This window comes from Equus caballus, chromosome 4 (genome assembly GCF_041296265.1).
Source record: "Equus caballus isolate H_3958 breed thoroughbred chromosome 4, TB-T2T, whole genome shotgun sequence".
Classification (NCBI taxonomy): domain Eukaryota; kingdom Metazoa; phylum Chordata; class Mammalia; order Perissodactyla; family Equidae; genus Equus; species Equus caballus.
Window position 1 is genome coordinate 107,374,045 of NC_091687.1, and position 10,032 is coordinate 107,384,076.

A 10,032-nucleotide genomic window follows, 5' to 3' on the forward strand; every position below is an offset into this window, starting at 1 on the left:
CCAGGCGGGAGGAACACTGCTGGGCTCCTCATCTCCATGAACCCCGTCCAGGTGTCCAGTGCCCTTGTGTTCCCAGGAGCCCAGCCCACAGGAGAGGACAGCAGCCAAGGTCTCCTCCCCGAGGAGCACATCCATCCACTTCTGAACAGCGAGGGTCAGTCCAGGCGGCTCTGCAGTTTAGGATTCTGGTGAGGGCTGTGGGCAGGGGCGGGAGCTACCCGGGCCAGCCCCGGTGTCCAGCAGGTTCTCGTCCTCTTTCACTGGGTAGGGGAGGCTGGACACTGGGTGGGGAGATGCTGGGGACCAGGACTCTCTTATTCCCAGAAATCCTACCACCTCCCAGGACAGGCTCCCCCCTTCCTCTCCCCCTGGGGCAGTGTCCCCCAATCCAGCCCACCCCCAAAAGGGTGGACCCAGTGTCCTGGAGAAGGCCCAGGCCACCAAGAATTCAATGGACTCACCCGTGGGGGTGAAGGGAGCCTGGGCCCTGGGTCTGCCCAGGCCTGGGAGTGGCTGGAGTTTGGCTCCTTCCAGCCCTGAAAGCTCCTTCCACGTCTCCTTCCCCGCTCCCCGCGGACTCACCTGTCCACGCAACAACCCCCTTGTCTGCTAAGCCCCCTGCCCACTTCTCTCTCCTTACAGGACACAAGGGGTGGATGTGTCCCTGGGGTCCAGCCCATCCTTTCAGAGCGACATCCCTTATGAACCCGGAGGCCAACATCAGCTGCAGATGCAGACTCCCCAACCCTGGGGCAGGCTTCTGGCTGCGGAGCAGACCACATGGCCCGCAGCCCCATGTTGCTGAGTCAGGGAGAGGCACAGCCCAGAGGGAGCAGACTCCTCAGTCCCCCGCCCCCTCCCCCATCACTTCTCCTTGTCCTTGTCCCTCCCCCCATCGCTTCTTCCCTCCCATTCTCCCCTAAGTGGCCGGGGGGGGGGGGGGGGGGGGGGGGGGGGGGGGGGGGGGGGGCGGGGGTCCGGGGTCACAGGAAGTGCCCTGGCACCACCAGGACCTTGCTCTGGGGCCCGAGGCAGTCACTCCCCCTTGGGGCACGTGTAAAATTAAAGAGTTGGACTTCATGACTTAAAGGCCCCTTCCAGCCCTAATGTTGCCCCAGTGGGTGCCTCACCGTGCCCTCCTCCACCCTTCCCGGTCCCCTCAGCTCTGCCCTGGAGAGTCCTGCCAGCCTCCTGCCCAGGGCCTGGGGTGCCCCCACCCAGCTGCCCCGCGGTCAGGAAGGGGCAGAGAAATCACGCAGGCCGGCTCAGCTCTCCACTTTTATGACCTTTATTCCCCACGGCCTCCTGTCCGGGGAGGGGTGGGAGGGGACCGCCCTCTCCAGGCCAGATGCGGGCTGCCCGGCTAGAAGAAGTTGACCACCCTGCGTAGGGACTGGACACGAGCGCTGGGGGCCTCCCAGTCGGAGAAGCTGCGGAAGTCGCCGCGCTCCACCAGGTACATGCGGCCGCGGTAGCTGGGCTCCTCGTACAGGACCCACCTAGGGCCAGGAGGCCAGAAGGTCAGACGGCCGGTGCTGAGCAGCGCAGCCCCCCTACCCCACCCCGGCCGCAGACCCACTTCACTCTCGGGAGCACCGGTGGCACTCAGCCCTGTTCTTGGCTTATTTCCTCCCCCCGCTGCCTGCCTTCCTTTCACTGCCCTGTGCGTTAGGGTCAGTGCTGAGTGCCCGAGGGTGCACAGGAAAAGCTCACATTTTAAACTGACCAGTCCAGAATGTTCATCGCAAGGAATGATTCCAGGATGCAGGTCTGCCCTTATCGCGCCCCCCCCCCCGCCCCCCACTCTTTCCTGCTCCTGGAAGGGGCTGTTTGCATAGACGCCTGGCAAGGAGCTGGCACAGAATGGGGACCAATTACTATTGAGTCATTCAGCGCATGCTCTCGAGTTCACGTGTGTGCCTGCACTTTTCCAGGCCCTGGAGAGTCCAAAGTAAGTCTACTCACATGTTGCCCCTCCATCACCCAGGGGCAGCAGGTGAAGGATGCCCCGGTAATCAAGAAGCTTTCTCTCTAGATGGGGCGTTGGGGAGGATAAAGGGGGACCAGAAGAGTCGTCTCCCCCTAGGGAGGGAGTGTGGTCCAGGGAGAGACCTTCAGACAGCTGGGGAGCATCACTGTTCCAACCCTGTCATTCCACCACCCCTGAGACAAGCATGGAGCTGTGAGGAGGGACCAGAAAAAGGTCCACGGGGCTCACTGCCCACTGGAGGCGGGGTCTGGAGCCTGTGCTGAGGGGCTAGAGGCGTGGGGGAGGGGGCACACAGGCTGGCCTCTCTGGAGCAGGACTCAAAGCCAATTCGTCCACACCCACTGTTGGTCAAGGCCGCCCAGCCTCTCCGCCTCACTGACCTCTCTTTCACTTTCACCACTGATGGAAAACAGCTTTTCTCCATCAGTCGTGGAGGGGGCTGGTGGCCTTGGGCAGCAAAGTGGGCTCAGTCTCTGGGACCACACACCCAGAGCCAGTTGCTGGGGTCCCTCTGGCTCAGGCCGAGGGTTGCTCTGACCCTGTCTTTGCCCTGAACCCCTACCTTGTCCCTACCAGTTCTTGCCCACTGGCCCCAAAGCACTCTGCAGCTGAGGGAGCTTTTTCCCCATGGGACGTGGACTCAGAATCTATGATCCCATCCAGCTCAGGGCCCAGAGAAGGGGAGTGATTGCCCAAAGCCACATAGCCCACTGAGTCTACCCCCACTCTCCGCTCTCCTGCCACTGTGGGTCCTCTCTTCCCCATCCTAACCCCACATCTGGTATGTGGCAGTCTGTGTGAGGGTCAGGGCTCAGGCATGAAGAGAGAGAGGCTGAGCATGTGAACGAGCAGGCAGCGCCTGCCGGGAGCTCAGGGCGGGCCTGGTTCAGCCCAGCCTTCCCACGTCCACAGAGCACCCATGCCAACAGCACACCCTCGCGCCCTCTCCCCTCCTACCTCCCATGCTTATGGCTCCTCCCATGTCCCCAACCCGCTCCCCATGCCCACGGCCTTCCCGTGCCCACAACCGTGGTGAGGCTTGAGGCACCTCTAAGGGAGTGGGCCCATCCCTCCCTCTCTCACAGAGCTGGGAAATACCCCAAGCAGTGTCATGGGCTGCCCCAGAGCATGTGTGGGTGTCCCCAAAAGGAAGAAGAGGAAGGGACTGGCTGAGCCTCCACTGGAAAGCTTCATCCTCTCCTGGCCCCTGCTTCCTGCTGCCACTGTTGGGGAGAAGGCAGAAAGAGGAAGGGAGGAGGGGCATGGCTTGGCCACATCAGCATGAGGACCGCGCCCTTGAGGGGGGCCAGGAGGGAGAATGCAATGCTGGCACATTTCCCTCCAAGTCCCTCCAGGACATGGACCTGTGGGGACAGGTCATTCCTGAGCTGACATGGGCCCCAGAAGAAAATGACTCTAGGCATATGGGAGGTGGTGGGGAGACCCGCCGTGTGCCCCCCCACCCAGACTCCAGGAAAGGCCTTGAAGGAGGTCCTGTCTGGACCAGGGGAATCTGTCTGGCAGCTTTTCTTTGCCAAGGGCTTGAAATTTGTTTTACAAGTTAAAGTCACAGGAGGCAAAGGATGAGGGCTCCACGGGGAGTCGAGCAGAACCCCTGGTCTAAATGTGGGGTCCACCACGGGCAGCCTCCACGTGGGCCCCTTACCCCTCTGAGCCTCTGTCTCCTCATAGGTAAGGTGCACCCCATACAGTCAAAACTCTTAGCTCCTGCCTTTCCCTTTGCTTCTAAACAAGCCCTGGAGGCCCCTGGGGTGGGTGCAGGGGGATTCCATTAAGGGTCTCAGGACACCTTCCATGCAAAGGTATGACTGTGGCCTCCTGAGACACAATCTAGCCAGGGGTTTTCCAGGTAAATTCTTGTTTTGGGATTCTACCCCCAGATTCCTAGGTGCCATCAACTTAGGGCAAACATGGGATTTCAGAAAGGCGGGGCAAGGCAGATGTGAGAAAAAGAACCCTGGAGAGAACCAGAGGGACAGAGAAATGGCAGGAAGTGAGCAGAGTCCCCCTGGGACTCTGGAAAGGAAGAGAGACCCCTGGGTGAGGGGGCTGGGTGCAGCAGCCAACTTCAGGCCACCCAGGGGAAGGTGGGGTACAGCTCTTCCTCTGGTTCAGCCACTGTGTTCATTCAGTCCCTCCCATGACTGCTCGCTTGCATCCCTCGTGACATTCCCAGATCCTGTACCTCAGACACACAGACAGCAAATGGACCTCTTAGCTGCTGCAACAGGAGCTGGGCTCCTGAAACCCACGTGGGGGCTCTCGTCCTGGGGGGATGGGGCTGAGGTCTGGGGAGCCTCTAGATCAGGGACAATCTGACTTGAAGCAAAGGCCTGGCTGCACTCCCAGCTGTGCCGCTCACAAGGGCTCAGGTAACTTTCTGAGCCTCAGCTTGCTCCTCTGTAAAATGGGGCAACACGCTCCACCCAGCCAGATGGACGGGAGGATGAAGAGATGGCCAACTTGAGTGTGCACAGGGGCTATGAAGCTGTGCACAACGGATGTGCATAATGGGCGTAGAGACTGCCCTTAGCTGACGGAAGGAATCGAGTGTGCAGGAGCCAAGAGAAGCATAGGCAAGCGCAGTGCTGCTGGCTCTGTTGGAGCAGTGCAGACCAGCCCCTCCGGCCCAGGCACCTGGTTTTCTTGAACTGGGGGACCTTGAGCCTTAGCCCTCAGGCACTCCGTCCATCAGAAGTGAGCCACTGAGATTGATGTCCCTCCCCCTGGGAGGCCAGCATGGCGGGGGCTTGCCCGCTTGGCAGGAAAGGTCCAGCTCAGGGGTCGGCTTTGCTGGGTAAGTAAGGGGTGGGCAGGGCCGCCCTCCTCAGAGCAGGCGTCCTCCGGCTCAAGAAAATCCAGTGCAGTCCATGAGATCAGGCCAGTCACAGAGCTGCTGGGCTGCAGTGTCCTCCCACCTCTGCTGCGGCCCTGGAGCGCATCTCCCTCAGGGCTGCCTCTGGGGCCCTGCGTCCCCTCCATGGGCTTCCTGGGCCATGGAGGAAGACAGCCGACTGCTTGAATGGGGCAGAGGAGGCAGCTGAGGGAGGGAAACGGCCTCTGGGGCAGGGGCCACGCTGCCCTCTCTGGGGTCTGACCCATCCCAGCAGCCTCCCCACACCCGGCTGTGCGGGGCCCCACTGGGCCGCTACTCACGCTCCGTCCCCGTACACCTTGATGGCGTTGACACAGTTCTTGGCCCAGCCCCGACTCTGCAGGAAGGGGCAGTCGTCCTGGAACTCCAGGCACTGGCCAGTGAAGTTGCAGCCCTCGAAGATTTCTAGGCGGAAGTGCTCCCCGTGCTGCAGGCGAGACGAGGAAGGAAAGGAGGCAAATGGCCTGAGTCTCCCGCCCAGTCCGCAGAAGCCCGTGTGCCTGTGCGCAGGAACTCAGGTCACCCAGGGCACTGGGCCCCCACCCCCACACAAGCACTTCCACCCAGCACCTCTGCTTGTTCCTGCACATGAGACTTGGTTGGATACAAGGGTTCTATTACTTTAAAAAGCTCCAGAGTTTCTGAAATGGTGCAATCTCCTCTTTCTTCAACTGAAAAATCCAAGGGTCAGAGAGGGCCAAAATTCCCCAGGGGACAGCGGCTGTGCTCAGACCAGGGCCAGCCCTGGGTCACTGGGCTCCCTCCAGGACCCCTACCCAGCCACACCAACACATTCCTCTGTCCTTCACCGCCACCCCCCCGCCCCAGGCCTACAAGCCATGGCCAAGACTTCAAATGATAATATTTTACAAACTGTAATAGAACCTTTTATTAAAATATGAAGCCAAAAATCTAAAACAATACAGATCTCGTTTGCTGAAATGCCAGCTGGCTCACTGGGATGAGGACACGTATCTCCCTATAAGATTCCCCGTGTTTCCAAAAGACAGCGTAGGGCCAGCTCCCAACTGGCCCTGGCACCGGCAGGGGTTGGGTCTGCGTCACAGCTGGCCCCAAGGATAGTTCGTACGAGAACAGCATCTGAAAGATACCTAGGATATGTTTCATGTTCATAGCATTATGCAAGATCCAGGGCCAGTCACGTTAATTCCTTTTTCCAAATGTCCGTGGCCTGGTGAAGATACTAAGAAAGCATTCTTACAATCTGAGATGCCAAAGCCCAGCTGCTTTTGCACCCCGTGTAGAAAAGAGAGGGGGCCCCACACAGGAGGCCTCTTCCCTGGGGTCCCTCAGATGTTCACCAGCACTCCTTGGCCCTGCGTCCAGGGTGGTCCTTCTGCAGACCCTTGGCTGAGCCTCTGCTGGGAGCTGCTCACTCTGCTTCAGAAATCAGCCATTTCCCTCCTGGCCGTCTGGGTCTCAGAGAATGTCAGGGAGGGCTTGTGACTTGGGAGAATCCTAAGGAATGGGAATGCCAGCTCTCAACTCCCACCATGGGGCAACTAGACACACATTGTCCTCTGCCATGGAGAGCGACACCCCTCATTTGCTCTCCCTACACATACTGGGCCACCCTGTGAGATGGCAGCCCCCCAGATTCCCAAGGACTGGCGGCGACCTAAGCGTCCATATCACAGCATCGAAGTCTGAAAAGCACTACAAGACAAGCTGCACGGGCGGGGACACCAGGCCCCCAGCAGCCTTTCTTTCGCTAAATGCTCCCCCATCCGGTTGCAAATCCAAACTTCTAATATTTCCAACAGCGTTTTAAGTGGAAAAATCAGCAAGACTTTGGGATCAGAAGTTGAAAGTGGTTTCCTGATCCATGCCTGAAAACGTAGGCGTGAAAATTTCCAGGGGCTCTCCAGTTTGGTCCCCACGCCATCCCACACCCACAGGAGGGGCTGGGTCCGTGGGGAGACACCTCTCTGTCTTACAGATCCCACGGCCTCATCAGATCTGACAGCTGGGAGGGCCAGGCTCCCTGATTACCTGCGCCTTGTCTGATCAGGACTGACCCTCGGTCTCTCCAGCAGAAAGCCCCCAGGTGGAGCGGCCCACTCACCATTCCCACAGGCCGACAGGAGCCCATGTGGTCATTATGGCCGTTCCAGCGGAAGAAGTCAGGGTAGTCGCCGTGCTCCAGGACAAACTGCTGGCCCCGGAAGTCGGGGTGGTCGAAGCAGACCCAGGCTCCGCTCTCCACGTGGATGGAGTTGACCCGGTTCATAAAGCCTCGGTCCTGGAAGTTGTCACAGTCCCCAAAGACCTCCAGCTTCCGCCCCGTGAAGTGGGTGCCCTCATAGAGAGTGATCTAGAAAGGTGGGTGAGAGGGTGTGGGGTCAGGGACTTCTCTCCCTCAGTTTTGGGAGGGAAGCCTGAGGCCCAACACCCTCCATTGAACCCCGACTCCCAGGCCACTGAAGCCCAGACCTGCTGCTCGCGCAGTAGGTGCCTAACACTGTTTGTTGACTGGGTGAAAGAATGCACGGATGGTGGACTGAGGTCAGCCATCCTGAGGGCTGGAGGTTGAGCAGATTTCAGAAGATGTATGGGGACAAGGAGGACAAAGTCCCCTTTGTCCAGGCGCCCATTTGAAAACAGGCTCTTTTCATGCTCCCACTGCATTTTAAAACTCGATTTTTGTTTAATGTTAAAACATTAACATCCAAGGAAATGTTACATTTCACCCACAACCCCACCATCATAACCCAATATTTAGTTTTCAGGAAGCCAGGTTCCTGGGATTGGGCCCCTTAACGGGAGAGACTGAGTCCACCAGAGCCAAGTCAGGGCCTGGCTCGGGATTAATGGCTTAAAAGAGGGCCTTTTCAGTGTAACCCGTCCCCTTGTTTATTAGGCCACTCCTTTGGGTGGCAGGCATGTGTCAGATGTGGAGCTTTACCAACCCAGCAGTCAGTTCAGAAGCTGTCCTATGGTGATGCAGCAGTGACAGGTTCTCCTTGGCCCCAAACTAAACAACATAAACCACATCAACCCCCAAACTCACTTTCTGCCATGGAATCCACAATTCCAACCATTCCATCACTCTTTGGGTTTCAAGAATTGTGCTCCTGGAACAACTCTGGCTAAGTACAAATAACGTTGCCTGGGGCCTCGTCATTTGTGTTGTCACCGATGGCAGAGCTGCCCTCTTGGCCCCTTGGAGTGGAATCTTTGAGAGCCCAGCTCCCCCTTCCCTCTGCCTAGACCAAGGCACCCCTCGGGGGCCCAGGGGAGGGCGTGGGGACCAGGACGGCCCGGAGCCCTGGGGTTGTTTGTCACTGCAGCACAGCCTAGCTCATGCAGACTGAGCTAGGCTTGAATGTAGCCCCTAGAGACCAAAAGGGTCTCAGATCAGCTAGGAGAGGGAGCTAGAGACAGAGAGAAATTCCTAACTGTCATGCTTCCTGCACAACACAGGTCTGGTGGGGAGCAACCCCCGCCGCCCCCTCCCTGGGGATATTCAGGGAGAACTCGTCCCCCACAGAATTTGAAGGGCCCTCAAATCTCAACATTTGGCAGAGAACCAGCCCCAAGCGCCCCTGAGGAGATCCTGAGGAAGGAGAAGCCCCCTTTAGACCAGCCTCAGGAAAAGAAGAGACAGCAGTGGGCCCAGGGCTGCAGGACAAGTCCAGGCTCTCCCACCCCAACCAAGGCAGCCCTCAGGCCTGATCACCCTCCCTGCTCCCGACCCTAGGGGCGGGGCTGGGGCCCCAGAGCCAGTGCTGGACGGCGTGGGAGGGGCAGGCCGGAGAGGCTCCTGGCCAGGGCCAGGCCGCCGCGTTTTGTTAGAGAAATTTAGCCAGCTTTGCTCCCGTGGGAAGGATGCAAAGGGCGAAGGAAGGGCTCATTGAGTAAGAGTTTGTCGCCCCTCCTGCCCCCGCCTCAATCCCGAGTACCAAGAGCAAGTGGGAGCCGGGTCTCGGGACCTGGCTCCAGGGCCCAGGCGGTTACCTTCAGGGCCGGGGCTGGGAGAGCGCACTTACCTTCCCCGAGCGCTGCGCCATGGTGCGCCCGCCCCGCGCGGCCCGGGGCCGTATATAGCGGGCGGGCCCTGCTGGGTCAGCGCCGCCCGGGACAAAAGATCTGCTGGGCCGGCGGCAGTGCTGTGGGCGCGCTAAGCCCGCGGGGGCCGCCCGCCTGGGAACCCGGCCCCCGGCCCCCGGCCCCTGGCCCTCGAGCCCCGCGTGTGCCCCGCGGTCTCCACCCGCGCGCGCGCACACACATGCACACACACACACACGCACACACACACACATACTCACACACTCACACGCACGGAGCTCCCGCAGCGCGCCCCTCCCGCTCCCCCATTCCGCAAGAGCCTTCGCTGACCTCCCCGGCTCCCGTTCTCAGCTCTCACCTGGTCACCCAAACTCACATGGTTACCGAGTTCTGTCTCGGGACCAAGGATGGAGCCGTGCTCCCGGGGGCAAAAAAGACAGCCCTCGACCGACCTCCTGCCTGCGCTCTGGTCTTAGGTCCCGGCCCCAAGTTCAACTTTCTGCGGTAACACCCCCGGCCCGCCCGCACATCGCTAAGCCCCAGTGGAGGCCCTTGCCTCCTGCCCCTGCTCCTGCCGTCCTGCTCCCGGGAATGCCTGTGTGTCCCTTTCCCATCATTGCTCACCCTTGATCCCCATCTGTCACCTGCCCCCACCCGAGCTGCCTGAGCTGGTGGGTCACAGTGCTCTGCACCCAGACCACCCTGGACGACAAGGGCCGGTGTACAGCAACATGCCGCTCCACTGCGGCGTGAGACTTCCTGAGGGCACAGAAATTCTTGGCACGGAACAGAGGCTCAGAGATTGTTTGTGGAATGAACTGAGTCAACACTGAGCCCACAAGATGTGCAGCCCCCAGATTGCTGGGGAGATGAGACTGTACACCCGCGGTTAGCTGGGCTGAGGGCCAGCTCTGAGATCAAAGGAGAGAGCGCTGTCTGCGCATGGGTGCCCCAGGGGCTTCAAGAGGAGGGGCCAGTGAGGAGGAGGGGGCAGTGGGGCCTGGGGGATGGGGTGGAGGGGGCTGGGGGGTGGTCTGAGCTGCCTCTCTACTCCAAGGAAAGTATATTTTTATCACCACATCACAAATGAAACGCTTCAGGCCTAAGAAAAGGAGGT

The 10,032-nt window shown here is 59.9% G+C and overlaps 1 protein-coding gene across 2 annotated transcripts; it reads right to left on the bottom strand.

Moving 5' to 3' along the window:
- Positions 1-1,272: 1,272 nt before the first annotated feature.
- Positions 1,273-9,507, bottom strand: CRYGN (crystallin gamma N). Of its 2 annotated transcripts, none has more exons than XM_070265259.1 (4): positions 9,274-9,507; positions 6,973-7,221; positions 5,168-5,313; positions 1,273-1,499 (listed from the first exon to the last, which is right to left on the bottom strand). In XM_070265259.1, the coding sequence occupies exons 2-4, from the start codon at positions 7,135-7,137 to the stop codon at positions 1,364-1,366; spliced, it is 447 nt and encodes a 148-aa protein (XP_070121360.1). In that variant the 5' UTR covers positions 7,138-7,221; positions 9,274-9,507; the 3' UTR covers positions 1,273-1,363. The 2 variants fall into 2 exon arrangements, with proteins under 2 accessions (XP_070121360.1, XP_070121359.1); XM_070265258.1 differs by lacking the exon at positions 9,274-9,507 and adding an exon at positions 8,897-9,028.
- Between the last annotated feature and the right edge of the window lie 525 nt (positions 9,508-10,032).